This window comes from Myotis nattereri (genome assembly GCF_964212035.1).
Source record: "Myotis nattereri genome assembly, chromosome: 11".
NCBI lineage: Eukaryota > Metazoa > Chordata > Mammalia > Chiroptera > Vespertilionidae > Myotis > Myotis nattereri.
The window spans coordinates 75982355-75997831 of NC_138086.1; the positions used below are offsets into that span (position 1 = coordinate 75982355).

A 15477-nucleotide genomic window follows, 5' to 3' on the forward strand; every position below is an offset into this window, starting at 1 on the left:
TGCTGGATCCTATTTGCTTATATTTTGTAGAGGATCTTGCCATGTATGTTCAAGGGATATTCGCATGTAATTTTCTTTCTTTGTAGTGTCTTTATCTGGTTTTGGAATTAGGATAATTGGCCTCATAAAAGAGCTTGGAAGTTTTCCCTCCTCTTGAGTTTTGTTGGAATAGCTTGTGAAGGATTGGTGTTAGTTCTTTGAGTATTTGATAAAACTTCCCTGTGAAGCCATCCAGTCCACAACTTTTGTCTGCCAGAAGTTTTTTTATTACTGTTTCAATTTTATTAGTTGTTATTGGTCTATTCAGGTTTTCTGATTCTTCCTGATTGGGTTTTGGAAGAGTGTATGTTCCTAGGAATTTGTCCATTTTGTCCAGGTTGTCCAATTTGTTGTTTGTAATATTTTCTTGCAATCCTTTGTATTTCTGTGGTATCAGTTGTTACTTTACCTCTTTTGTTTCTGATGTTATTTATTTGTGGCTTCTTTCTTTGTCTCTTGATAAATCTGCCCACATGTTCATCATTCTTGTTTATCTTTTCAAAGAACCAGCTCTTGGTTTCATTGATCTTTTGTATTATTTTTTTAGTCTCTATGTCATTTATTTCTGCTCTGATATTTATTATAACCTTCCTTCTACCTATTATGGGCTTTTTCTCTTGTTCTCCTTGTAATTCTTTTAGTTGTAGGGTTATATAGCTTATTAGAGATTTTTCTTGTTTCTTGAGGTAGGCCTGTAATGCTATGAACTTCCCTCTCAGGACTGCTTTTGCTGTGATCCATAGATTTGGGGTTGTTTTGTGTTCATTTTTATTTGTTTCCAGGAAGTTTTTCATTTCTTCCTTGATCTCATTGGTAACCCATTCATTGTTTAATAACGTGCTATTTAGCCTCCATGTGTTTGAAAGATTTTGAGTGTTTTTAGTGTAGATGATTTCTACTTTCATGCCATTATGAGCTAAAAAGATGTTTCATATGATTTCAATCTTCTTGAACTTGTAGAAACTTATTTTGTATCCTAACATGTGGTCTATTTTTGAGAATGTTCCATGTGCACTTGAAAAGAATGTATATTGTGCATCTTTTGGGTGAAATGTTCTGTAAATATCAATTCAGTCCATCTGATGTACTGTGTCATTCAGAGTCAATGTTTTCTTGTTGGTTTTTCATCTCGAAGATGTATCCAGTGTTGTCTATTGAGTGTTAATGTCCCCAAATATGACTGCATTGCTGTCAATCTCTCCCATAAAGTACTCCAAGAGTTTTTTTATATATTTAGGTGCTGCTATTTTGGGTGCATTTTTAAAAGTTATATACTCTTGTTATATCAATTCCTTTAGTATTATGTTGTGGCCTTCTTTGTCTCTGGTTATGGTTATGGCCTTTGCATTGAAGTCTATTTTGTCAGATCTAAATATTGCTACGCTTGCATTTTTTTCATTTCCATTTTCATGGAAAAATTTTTCCATCCCTTCACTTTTATCCTGTGTGAGTCTTTTGTTCTGAGGTGGCTCTATTGTAGACAACATATATTGGGTCATGTTTTCTTATCCATTCAGCTACCCAATTCTTTTGATTGGAACATTCAATCCATTTACATTTAAGGCTATTATTGTTAGGTACTTATTTATTGCCATGGTGCTCCAGGCTAGGGAGCCAGGCATAGAGTTGAAACATCACGTTTGTAAGGGGGGACCTTTGCAACTGAGATATCTTCCCAAGTTCTCAGCCATCACAAGTGGGTATGGGGCCAGGCCTTTTAGAGTCTCCACCCTTCCTACCAGTTTTGAGGTGGCTTCTGTAAATCCTTGGTTATAAGACATGTTCAGCTAATCTTCAATTAGTTATTCAGGTTAATTGTTCTATAATTTAGTTGTAATTCCAGTTCAAACCTGGGAGGAGATGAGTGAAACTTCCACCTACTCTACTGCCATCTTTTTCCCGCCTAGGAGGAAGATTTCCACACTGAGATTTCATGCATATAAGAGTTTTCAAAAGTAAAATAAACTACCATAAAAGCAATTATAGTTTTGTTTTTGTAGTTGTTCAAGAACCAGCTAGATGATAATTTACCAAGAGTATTGTGAAATGAGAAGAGAGTTCTACATTAAAAAGGGGCTTGTCCAGAGGTTACCTCTGGAGACTGATTCTGTGATTCTCTGTGAGTTCTCTGATTCTGTGATTTCAGATGCTTTTTTCTCCATTGTTCTGGAGATGACATTAATATCCTTTGCTCTTTTATTCCCTATATATGCTACTGGCTGATATGTTTCTCTACTCTCTTCCTTTCTTGGGAATATAGATGAGGTATTGTCGGAAAACTTTCTGGACTATAAGAACCGTGGAGTCAATGGTTCTCATCGGGGCCAGATCATCTGGAAGATTGATGCCAGCTCTTACTTTGTGGAACGTGAGTACTTTTCCCATTAACAGGATGAAGCAGAATTCAACTGCTTTGTTCTTTGTACTGTTGTATTGCCTGCACTTAGAAAGATGCTATGTGAAAGGGAGACATAGATTTGATGAGCTGCTTAAAAATAGTGAGTAATGTACAACAGTTGGGTAACACCCATACAAAGTAACCCAGAGGGCCACTCCTTTAATTTCAAGGAAAATTTTTGTTCACATTCATTCATCAGCCTCTGGACTCAGGACCTTATGGCTCACATCCCTTAATTTTTGTTCCATGACTCCTCTAGCTGCTCTTCAACTTTGTGATAGTTGCCCCTTCTGTATCCTCTCATCCAGTTTTGGCTTTGCTTGACCCAACCCTTCAAGGCTCCTTGCTCATGGCTCCAACATGTTGTTCCACTTTTCCTAAGGATGAGGATGATATATTATTACAGCCAACCTGGTTCTTTGGTTTCTGATCTACTGACATTTCTGAATGTGTAAACTTGTCATCATGTATCTTATTTTCTAAAATTTCCTGCTTTCATTGAAAATAAATCATTTTCACAGTATGGAAGGATGTTTTTCATAAGATCCCATACTGGTATATTTCCCATTGCATGAGGGGCTATCTATATGGATCTAGTGTTTGCCAGATGAAGTAATGCACAGATTACCTTTAATCTACAACTCCTTTCCCCTATTTGGATAATGAGAGTGCTAACTACACAAATCCATTCATGCATTATCTTGTTCATAGTTGGTATTCATTCCCTGTAACACTTCTGAAGGAAATGAATAGTTTATTCTTTCAACTGCCCAGTGCTCAGAGGAAATGATACATGGCCAGGAACCTAAAGTTATCTGTTATCATTTGATTGTGGTTCAAGATATACTACCTCCTCAGCATGCTTTGCTTCCATTTATATTTACTCTTATTTTCATTCATTCAATCAATGAACATTTTGTGAGACCCACTATATTCTAAAGACTAGAGATTTGATGATAAAGGGCCTGTGTCTGCCCTCTGGAAACTTATGGTGTCTCTACTTCTAGAAAGGACACAGTTTCTCCCCACTTTCTTGCATTTGCACATGCAGAAAGAGGTAGACTATCAAGAGATTTGATACTATCGGATGTAGAGAGGACATGATTTTATGGGATAAGGTTGCTGGCCCTGGATTTTGAGTTAGACGTAATGAAATTCCCAGTAAGAGATTTCCTTTTATTAATAGTTACCTCCCTGACTGTAGTTTTTCTCCTCTCTAACTCATCTTACACACTGGTACCAGATAAAATGCCTTTAACCCAAATCTACTACCATCTGCCCAAAAGCCTCATGGCTCTGCTTTCTTATTGCATCAGTTGAAATTTCTCTGCCTAGTTGCCAAGCCCCAAGAAAACACACCCTTCTCCATCAACCCTACTTCTATATGTTTTAATAATACCAGTATCTTCCCCTATTCCACAGATAGCATCATTGATTATAAAGAAGGTGGGTGGGTTTGATTTGGGGATAAAGATAGGCCTCAGCTAGTGGTACCCAATAGGGCTTCCCAAATGCCAGTAAGAGCAAAAAGGGCAAAAACTTCATTAGCCATGAATATTAGACATAATAGTTGACTATATGCCCCAGTCTACATTCAGAGTTTAGTGGAAGAGTCCTTCCTTATTACATACCTATTTTTCTTTTGCAGGGAGTTTTAACTAATTGAGAAATAGACACAATTTAGTGTTAAAATACAGTATCAGTGTAAAATGGTTCAAGCATGAGCAAAACTTTCAGCTTTTTATCTTTCTAGCACAAGGAAATAAATATAAAGGATAATATTAGCTCTCATGACTGTTTTTTCATTCTGTATCTGTCAATGTGTAAAAGGTGAATTTGTATAGAAGTTAATCTATCAATAGTGCTATTCTTTTCAAGGAAGTTTTTACAAGGTTTCTGTGACATACAGAACATTTCCTATATATTCCTCTCAAATAACAAATCATCCTATCTAATAATAGACAAACATGGTAATTGACCATACCTTCGCTACGCCTCCCATTGGCTAATCAGGGTGATATGCAAATTAACCACCAACAAAGATAGTGGCTAATTTGCATACTGCAGGCAGGGCAGGACAGTGCAATCCGCCTGCCCCACTGCCAGCCGTCTCCTGCCCCACTGCCCGCCAGGCCTGCCGTTCACCTGCGCGACCCCGCGCCCCACCCCCCGCTGGGCCAATTGCGATTCGCCCACCCCGTCCCCCCGCCCACCGGGCCTTCCTTGTGCAGTGGGCAGCGGGGCAGGGCGGCGTGGCAGAGGGCCTGCCATCTGCAACCCAGTGCGGGATCCGGTCCTGCCATCTGCCCCCGGGGAGCCGGGCTAAGCCAGCAGGTGATTATCTCCCGAGGGGTCCCAGACTGTGAGAGGGCACAGGCTGAGGGACACCCCCCACACCCTCACCCCTCAACCCCCCCCCCCCGCCAGTGCACAAATTTTTGTGTACCGGGCCTCTAGTTTAAAATAATTGTCTTCACTAGCGGTATGAAAACACACCTTAAATATCATTAGAAAAATATAATATAAAATAAGCTCTGTACAATATATAAACTATTGTCATAATTGAATGAATATATACAAATTTGTTATGTAGCAATGTCCTATAATTAACAAATTGCTTGCCAATTCATATTCAAGATAACTAAAAGTTCAGCACAGCACTTTAAAAAAATGACATTTTAAAAATGTTCTGTGGCAACCTTGAGAAGATCCCACTCCACTAATTACCACTGTATATCTGTTGGACTAGCAATATCTCAGTGTTTTAGAAAAATGGGTGAGAGTGAAATTGAAAAGGTGGATATTTATATTTGCAAATACATTGAATGAATGATCAATATACTAAAAATGTATTATTCTGTACAAATATAATCTTATCAATAAATGTACCAACAAAAAGCATAATTGAACTTCCAAATAATTAAAATACTAACTCAGGACACACATATAAATCAAACAATTTAAAATGCTAGAATGAATCACAGCTTTAGGTGTCTGAATGCATTAAAAGTGTATATATGGTCTGCCTGCCAAGGCTCTCACATTCCAGTAGGGGAGACAAGCAGGTATTTCTTACTGTGTTCTCTGTCAATGAAGAGGAGCACTTAACCCAGTTTGGGGCCACAGAATTGATCACCATTCACAGATAAGAGGAGCTATAGGCAGACTTGGCCAGTGAGAAACAAGGGCTGGTATTGGGGGAAAGGTCGTAGAGAGGTCATTCTAGACAAAGAACAGCACCTGCAAAGGCAGGAGGGCAGGAGGAGAGGGGTAGACTGAAGCAGGTGCAAAGAGTTGAGGATGAACTCTGAGAAGGGTGAGGAGGAAGAGAGATCATCTAGTGTGAAGGTTTAAGGATGGCGACAAATTCCTTGACATTCTTCTCATTAAGAGGTGGAGTCCATGTCCCCTCCTTGGGCCTGGGTAGGCTCTGTGACCCTGTGCTGATTTCATGCTGAAGTGATGCTGTTCCAGCTTCTAGGTCGAGGCCTTAACAGACTGGTAGCATCTACTTCATACCTCCTTGGACACACACTCTTAGAGCCCCGAGACAGCTGTGCTGTGAGAAGCCCAAAATGGCCACATGAGAGGCCACATGAGAGGCTGCATGGAGAGAGCATGCAGGCAGCCCAGATGCCCACAGCCTTTCCCACCGAGGGGACAGCAAAGGTCCAGCCCAGGTGCTATCCATCACAACAGCATGGGAGACTCCAAGGGAGAGCTGCCAAGTTGAGCCCAGTCACTTCAAATAATTCTGAGAGATAATAATACAGTTCTAGTGTAAGTGTTCAGTGTTTGGTCTGACTGTTATGCAGCAGTAGTTACATAACATCAGGGAAGCCATAGGAGCAGGCTACGGCAGTCAGGGAGGAGAAACTATAAAAGGGGACATCGTCCGCGTGACCTGCTGAGTGCCAGCAGAGGTGTCATGGAAGACACAGTCTAGAATGCATCCTCAGAGAGTTGTCACATGGGATTATGGTGATGTTTGTAAAAATAAAAGTCAACAAGCTGATAAGAAAGACTGCAAGGTGAGCAATTCACTCCAGCTTGCGCAGAATGATCCTGGTTTTGGCTCCGATCCTGGTCTTAGTAAATCTGCATTGACAGAGAAGAGGCAAAATGCACAAAGCACTCCTCCAGGCAGCGCGTCTTTGAGAGCGGCTCTGAGGTGGCAGCTTGAGGAATTGAATCAAGATGGGCTTGAACATGGGGACAGGCTGCATGAAAGGAGCCATCAAATTAGAGTTCTCACTTATTTAGCACTTGTGTTCAACTTCTTGGCGACACTCTTACATCCTTTTTATTTTATGCTGACATGAGCAACCTGAGATGGATGACATCACCATCATATTTGAGGAAAAAACTTAGTCTCTGAGACACGTGATAGCTTACGTAGTAGGAAATGGAGCTGGATTTATTTTCCCAGGCTTTGCTTATGCTCATCAACCTGAGGGAAGAGCCTATGGGGATGTTGAAGTGGTGGGACACAGAAGGACATTTGATGATTTGAGGCCCATGAGGATGCAGAGAATAGTTAATGACACCAGCCTTTCCAAGAAGCCCGCTATAGACTGGATGACTGGGAAGTGTGAGTGGAGCAGGATAGCGATGGAGAGATGGAAGGAAGAAATATGTACTGACCACTCTGCAGGACCCCTTTTCTTAACAAGAGGGAAACAGTACTTTCAGCAATTACATTTAAGTTCTTAATCCATTTTAGTTTATTTTGTGTATGGTGTAAGAGAGTGGTTCAGTTTCATTTTGTTTGCATGTATCTGTTCAATTTTCCCAACACCACTTGTTAGAGATTGTTATTACTCCAATGTATATTCTTACCTCCTTTGTCATAGATTAGTTTACCATATAAGCAAGGGTTTATTTCTGGGCTTTCTATTATGTTCCATTGATCTGTGTGTCTGGATTTTGTTGTTGTTGCTGCTGTTGCTCTTTTTCCCCTGGTACCATACTGTTTTGATTACTACAGCTTTGTAGTATAGTTTGAGATCAGGGAGCATGATACCTCCAACTTCGTTCTTATTTTTCAAGATTGCTTTGGCTATTTGGGGTTTTTTGTGGTTTCATACAAATTTTATATTATTTGTTCTAGTTCTGAGAAGTATGACATTGGTATTTTGATAGAAATTGCACTGAACCTGTACATTGCTTTAAGTAGTATGGTCATTTGAATAATATTAATATTCCGATCTGTGAGCACAGTATATCTTACCATTTAACTGTGTCCTTTTCAATTTATTTCTTCAGTGTCTTATAGGTTCCAGGTAGAGGTCTTTTATCCCTTTGGTTAAGTTTATGCGTAGTTATTTTGTTCTTTTTATGCATTTATGAATGGGATTTTTTTCATTTCTCCTGATTTTTCATTATTAGTGCATGACAAGTTTCTGTGTATTAATTTTGTATTCTGCTACTTTACTGAATTTGTGAATTAATTCTATTAATTTTTGCCGGATCCTTTTATCTGTGAATAGTGACAGTTTTACTTCTTCTTTTCCTATTTGGATGCTTGTCTTTCTTTTTCTTATCTGATTGCTGTGGCTAAGACTTCCGGTGCTATGTTGAATAACAGTGGTGAAAGTAGGCATCCTTGTCTTGTTCCTGATCTTTGAGGAAAAACTTTCAGCTTTTTATCATTGACTATGATGTTAATTTGTCATATATAGCCTCTATCAAGTTGTGATAAGATCCTTCTATACCCACTTTGTTGATAGTCTTTTTATCATAAGTGGATGTTGAGTTTTGTCAAGTCCTTTTTCTACATCTATTGATTTTTTTTATACTTGGTTTTGTTTGATGTGATGGATCATGTTAATTGTTTTACAGATGTAGAACCCGTAAAACTCCTAGAAGAAAACATAAGAAATAAACCATTTGACAACAGTCTGAGTAATATCTCTTTGGACAGATGAGGGCAGAGAGAGGCCAAATTTGGCAGGAGAATATGTGGGTCAGGTGAGAGAAACTGACCTAACTAAGATGATGCTGTGTCTAGACTTACAGCCAAGTGGGTGAGGCCATGTCTGAAGGGCATGGCAAGCTAATTACCACAATATCCAATTATACAACAGACACGGCAGATGGGCATGAAGGTGGCTGGGGTCATCCCAAGAGGGCAGTCTGTGCTTGTCTCTGGGGATCTGTGCATGGGTTACAAGATCTGACCCCTGTGTTGTCATTTGGGGTACGTCTTCATCCTGAGTAGAGAGATGATAATAGTAATAGCATCAGCTAAGCATATCTGCACTCTCCTGATTTGCCAGGCACCACGTGGAGTACTTCACATGTATTGCTCGTTTAATCTTCATAAAAACCATAGGCGGAAGACATTATTTTCCCTTTTGTTGATAAGAAGCCTGAGGGGCAGAAAGATAATATAACTGATCCAATATTTACAGAGAGTAGCAAATGGTGGAACCAGGATTTGAGCCTAGGCGGTCTGACCTTTTAGCCACTATGAGGTCCTAATAAGACCAAAGTAGGCCAAAAAGGCTCCCCCCACTAGAAGTACAAGTGCAAGATAGAACTTCAATAGAGACTTCTGGCCCATTGGAGGGTGGGGTATCAGGTAATGTCCTGGATAAAACTTTGAAGTTGGAATCAGTGATGGGGGATCACCTCCCACAGTGATTGGGGCTAATAAATCCTTGACCAGAGGAAGGAAAGTTGAGATGATTCCCATATAGCCTTCCTCCCATCCAGATTATTCTGAGTGGGGAGCTCAGGCTGCACCATAAAAACTGTAGAGAAAGTCAAATTAGAAGACAGAGGTTATCCAAGATTTCAAACACATACGTCCAGAATCTCCTCAGTTTTATGTATTTGTTATGTGTGCATGAATCCCATTTGTGTACACAATTCTAAAAGTATTACTTATCACCTACAGAAAATTGGGGGGGAAATCAAAGTAAAAATGATACATAATTTCAGCACTGTATAACATTTTAATATATTTTTTATTGCTAGCATTTTCCCTTAGATGGGCTTTATAAGTATTTACTAAATTAATGAATGAATAATCAAGCTAATGTTCATACCTCCAATGCGAGAAGCATGAGTCCTACGCTCAAGGGCAACAGCCCCAGATGGCACCTGAGCCATCTGGAGGAAGACAGAGCAATATGGGTGGAGGGAGGGAGCCAAGGGGTCCCTGGTCAGACACAGAGCAAGAGGGTGCCATAGAGAAAGAATGGAGTTGACTGATCAATCCAACTTCTTGGAATAAGGCGGTGGCAAAGAGGTACCACCTTTTAAAGCAGAGGGCTGCTGTCTGACAAACATGGCCCAATCCACACTGGGATTCTGACCGACCAGTTTAGTAATTCCTCTTCCTTTGCTGCTGGGAAGTAGACACTAGAAGAGCAGTGGGAAAGTGGGGTATTTCTTTCTCTACTTGCACTTTTCTCTTTGGACCCACGGAGCCTTCAGCCAGATCTGTGGTCAAGCACAGCTGCAGTTTCCGTGGTAAGGACAAAGACCCACAGAAGTCAGGGAAGTCTGCCTGCACACCACGTGTGCCTGCCCAGGTACTTGTCACTCCTCCTGTGCACCGATCTGGGACAGACTAAATGTTTAGTCTTTTTCCCTGAAGGTTTCAGGATTCAAATGTCTGAAGGGAAACCAGTCCTGCACTCTGGCCCCATATGGCCACCAGCAGCCCTGTTGGTCTCCCTGCCACAAAGTGAAAGGGGCTGTAGGTTATCAGCTCATCCTACCGGTCTTCTCTGTCTAGAATTTGTAGTCCCTGTTGCTTCCAAGGCTCTGCAGTGCCTTAAACATTTTGTTTTAAAATCATCTTATCTAGTGAGAAGCAGAAGCATTCATCTGCTACAATTACTCTATCCTAGCAGGAAGAGGAAAACTCTAATTGCCTTTTAGCAAATACTCCATGTGCAATGATCCTAGAAATCAGAAACACTCTCGAGGGTGAGAATAACCAGCCCTGAAATAGGAAACAAAATACATTTAGGAAGTTGTTTTTGAGTTTGGGATTGTCCCTCTAGAGCAGCCGTGGGCAAACTACGGCCCGCGGGCCGGATCCGGCCCATTTGAAATGAATAAAACAACAACAACAAAAAGACCGTACCCTTTTATGTAATGATGTTTACTTTGAATTTATATTAGTTCACACAAACACTCCATCCATGCTTTTGTTCCGGCCCTCCGGTCCAGTTTAAGAACCCATTGTGGCCCTCGAGTCAAAAAGTTTGCCCACCCCTGCTCTAGAGTCTAGCACCTGAAATAAGTATTTCCTATAATTTAAAATTCTAGGGTCATTTCACATAATTCTTCATTTTAATGAGTCTCCCACTTTTGCTGGATTCTGTATTTGAAAGCATTAGTATAGGATTTATGCTGCTCTAAATAGAAAATAATTCAAATAATATGTTTTTCGTGTAAAAAGAGATATCAGTCATCACGACTACTTCAAAAAGGCTGCAATTAACCTTTTTATTCAAGTCATAATTTAGCTATTAGAAAAACATGACTTTATCACAAGGCAGCTTTTCTAGGTGAGGCAAATGTGAAATGCTTAAGGATGTGAACATCTTCCCTATGTATTTAAAATGTATGGCTTTATTTTTTCAGTTATTTTAAAATTACAAGGATAATATACTCAGTCCATAATATAGCAGTCTAAATCACTTCTGGAAGTTCCAATCCAGGTAAGATGCGATGCTATCTTTACCAAATCACAAAATTTTAAGAAATCACTATAATACTGTGTAATATGGTAAAGTTATTTTTTCTGTGAGAGTCATGTATTACTTTAATGAGACTTTTACTACAAAAATATCATTTAGTATCAAGTAAAAAAAAAAACCATGTTTTTCAGGACTGTTTCTAGTAAGGCAAAGTATTTTGTTTTTGTGTGCAACTTGATATGGCTTTTAAACTTATATAATTTTGTTTTGAATGAGTTACTGGATGCAAGCTCTGAAATTAAAAGAATCAGGACAAGGTTGTATAAAAGGTGACATCTTCATTTTGGTGTTGGTCCAAAGCCAGGGCCTTATACATGAGGAGCTTTAAAACTCTTACTTAATTAAATTCAACAGGTAATATCATTTTTTAATTTAAAAAACATTTACAGTGTTAAGTCTGTACATATACAGCACAATCTTCAATGTTAGATTCCTTGCCAATGAACACAGCATTTCTCTAAGCTGCTTATTTCTTTTTTTTTCTTTTTTTTTTTTTTGCTTATTTCTAACAATTCATCTTAATTCATATTTTAAAAAAACAAATACGCATGAATAGATTGCCATGTAGGATAGACTGGGAAGACCTACCGTTTTGTACTATTAATGTTGATTGTTGCTTTGAAAGTATTGCAATTGCTGTTTCCTTTTACTAAAGCTAAATAATCTTCAGACTCAAAATTTAAATTATATCATATCACATTTCTTCTAAATCTTTTTAAAGATATTTTACTTTTTATTACACCTTCTACTAGTAGATAATTATTGAGATTGACTCACAGTGATTATGGCTTCTTGAGTGAAAATTGCTTTTCCTTAAGTTAATATTGTTTTTGAGGATGTGGTTTATGTTTGTCTCACATCTGTTTTATAAATGAAATATTAGTAGATTTCAGTTCATTAATCTTGCTAAATAATGTTACTGAATAGATAATTTGGTTCTTTCTTCACAAGGAGCAAAGAAAATCTCAAATAAACAATCTAACCTTACACTTAAAATAACTAGAAAAATAAAACAAACAAAGCTTAGAGTAAGTAAAAGGACAGAAATAATAAAGATTAGAGTGAAAATAAATGACATAGAGACTAACAAAACAATACAAAAGATTAATGAAGCCAAGAGCTTATTCTTTGAAAAGATAATCAAGATTGACAAGCCTTTAACCAAACTCATAAAAAAGGATAGGACCCAAATAAATAAAATCAGAAATGAAAGAGGTGAAGGTACAACCGACACCCAGAAATACAAAGGATTCAAAATTTATAAAGAACTTATACAACTCAACACCAAAAAAAAAATCCAATTAAAAATGGGCAAAGGACCTGACTAGACACTTCTTGGAAGATTACCAATAGACATTTGGAAAGATGCTCAACATCACTAATCATCGGGGAAAGGCAAATTGAAACCACAATGAAATATCACCTCACACCTGTCAGCATGGCTGTCATCAATAAGTCAACAAATAAGTGTTTTTAAGGATGTGGAGAAAAGGGAACCCTTTTTCACTGTTAATGGGCATGCAAATTATTGCAGTCACTGTGGAAAACAGTATGAATATTTCTCAAAATATTAAAAAGTTAACTGCCTTTTGACCCAGCGATTCTATTTTCTAGTAATATATTGGAAGAAACCAGAAACTCTGATTCAAAAACTATATGCACCCATATATTAATTGCTGTGCTATCTACAATCGCCAAGATTTAGAAACAGCTCAAGTGTCTATTAGTAGATGAGTGAATTTAAAAAAGAAAAAAGTTTTGGTACATTTACACAAGAGAATACTGCTCTGCCATAAAAAAGAAGGAAATTTTAGCTTTTGCAACCACATAGGATATTATGCTAAGTGAAATAAGCCAGTGAGAGAAAGGTAAATACCACATGACTTCACTTAAATGGAATCTAATGAACACAAACAAACAAACAAAATAAAAACAGGCTGACACGTCAGTGGGGAGAAATTTGGGGGGACTGAGTGAAATAGCTGAAGAGATTAAGCAAAAATAGAAACTCGTAGAAATACATAAGAGCATGCTGATTACCAGAGGGAAAGAGAGATGGGGTAGATAGAAGAAAGTAAAGGGGGGGATAAATGGTGATGGAAGGACACTAACTTCAGGTCAATGAACACACAATACAATATACAGAAGATGCATTATAAGATTGTATATTTGAAACCTATATAATTTTATTAATCAATGTGACCACAATAAATTCAACAAAAATTTAGGTAAGGGATGAAGACATGGCCTGGCAAAATTTTCAAATTTAAAGAGAAAATCCCACAACAATTAATTGGGGAAAGCAGGTCACCTTCAAATGAACTAAACTCAGCTTGGCCACAGATATTTTCCTCTACAGAAAAAAAACATCAGAAAGTAATGGAGTCATAACATAATCATGTAGTCATCTTCATCATCATCATCATCATCATCATCATCATCATCACTAACATTTACTGAGCACTTAACTGAACTCTAAGCACTTTATTTTATCACCCAAAATCTTAAGAGGTGCGTATTATTATTGGTCCATTTACACATAAAGGCCAGGGTGTACAGGGAGGGTGACTTGCTCATTGTCTCACAGATTTTCAATAATGGAGCTGAAATTCAAACCCAGGCAGCATGATTCCCTAAGGCCATATCATTGCTACTTATATTCTATAACTTTGAAAGAGAAAAAAAATTGTAATGCAGAGAGCATATCATTGATGTGTGCCACCATTTAGAAAATATGCCTCCCATCTATGTGTTTATATAACTTCTCAAAATCTTCCTTCAAATTTCTAAGCTTTTAATCACAGTGAATTATGTTACAGGAAATTACATAAGAAACAAACTGGTGGTAGGCATCAAACTACCTAAAACCTTAGAACTAAGGGTTTCAAAGAAATAACCTCTTGGAATAACCTCTAATAGAGGAATCTAAATAACAGATTTTACTTGGGTAAAAAATGCTAAGGCCAAAGCAATTTTATATCGTAGATTTTTAGAAAGAAGTCAGATCTGTCTGTGAGTTGACTATCATTGTCAACTGGGACCTGCCTGGCTTACGGGAGTGTCCACCAAAGTCATTGGCGGATATTCTCCACCAACAGGAATCTACAATTTGAGGTGCATTGAAGAAGGAAAATTTATTCAATGCAAACAGTTCAGTCGTGACACAGCACAGCTGTGAATACAGTATGACTGTGGAACAGCTCAATTATGATATAGCGTGGCTGTGAAAGCAGCACTGCCATTCCGAAGCCCTGAGGCCAGGCTTCTCTCCAACAGGACAGCAGTGCTCTGCTCCTCATTGATTTTCTGTGCTCCACTTTCTGCCGGTCCGCTCTGCCCTGCGCTGGTCTGCTCCGCTGTGCTCCAGGGAGACATCTTTGGTGTTTCAGCCGAGGAAACACAGTCTTTGGTGGGAAGGGAAAGTGTCCTCTCAGAGCAAGAGGGGAGCTGACATAAACAGAAGTCCTCCTCCTTGGTCCCTGATTGTTTCCTCCTAATGCAAATAAGGACTCTGAATTCTCACAGTTCCATTGCTCCAAAAGGCACTGCTCTGATTGGTCAGTGAATAAGCTGATGGGGTTATAGCTGTGCAGCTCTGACTGGCTGGGAAAAGCCCCGGTCCTATTGGTTGAAATAGTATTCCAGGAACTGCTTTATAGGGGCTGGTTCGGATGGCAGGAACACAGTGCAGGAAGGCTGTTCAGTACAGGAGGCAGGCAGCTCAGTGCAGGAGAGGCCCTGTGCAGAAATTGCTGCTAGCCTCTGTACTCTAAATGTGCGGTCAGTACGCCAGCGGGCGCCCTTCTTAGTAGGTATCTGCTTTCTCAGGGTCCTATGGAGGAACTAGGTTGCAGTTCCTGATGGTGTCCTCTCTGGCCCTGGCCGTCTCTTCCTGGTTATACCTTACTTCTCAAACCCACTTTATTTTTGTCTTTCAGGTGAAACTAAGATTTGCTTCAAATACTACCATGGAGTGAGTGGAGCCCTGAGAGCTACCACCCCAAGTGTCACGGTCAAGAATTCAGCAGCTCCTGTATGTCTCATTCCTTCCTCTTTGGTCAGACCTAACCCTGTGCTTCTTCACTTTTCCATTTGCTGGTTGTGTGTGTGTGTGTGTGTGTGTGTGTGTGTGTGTGTGTGTGTGTGAGACGGAGACACTGATAGGTTATTAATAGGTAGATAGACAGACATGCATCTCAAAATAATAAAGAGGAATGAGGATCTGAAGGCAACCATATAAAAATGTATACCACTTTTGGTACAAGAAATGTCAAGCTTCAGTAGAGAGCCAGATGTTTCTCATAATCTCATGCTTAATAA

General features: G+C 39.0%; 1 protein-coding gene across 1 annotated transcript in view; it reads left to right on the forward strand.

The window, feature by feature from the left end:
• Positions 1-15477, forward strand: part of HECW1 (HECT, C2 and WW domain containing E3 ubiquitin protein ligase 1) — a 106596-nt gene that overhangs the window by 21649 nt on the left and 69470 nt on the right. Inside the window, exons 3-4 of the mRNA XM_081102094.1 lie at positions 2300-2407; positions 15096-15190. Of these exons, the coding sequence (XP_080958220.1) occupies positions 2300-2407; positions 15096-15190 (203 nt within the window). The remainder of the gene's footprint in view (positions 1-2299; positions 2408-15095; positions 15191-15477) is intronic.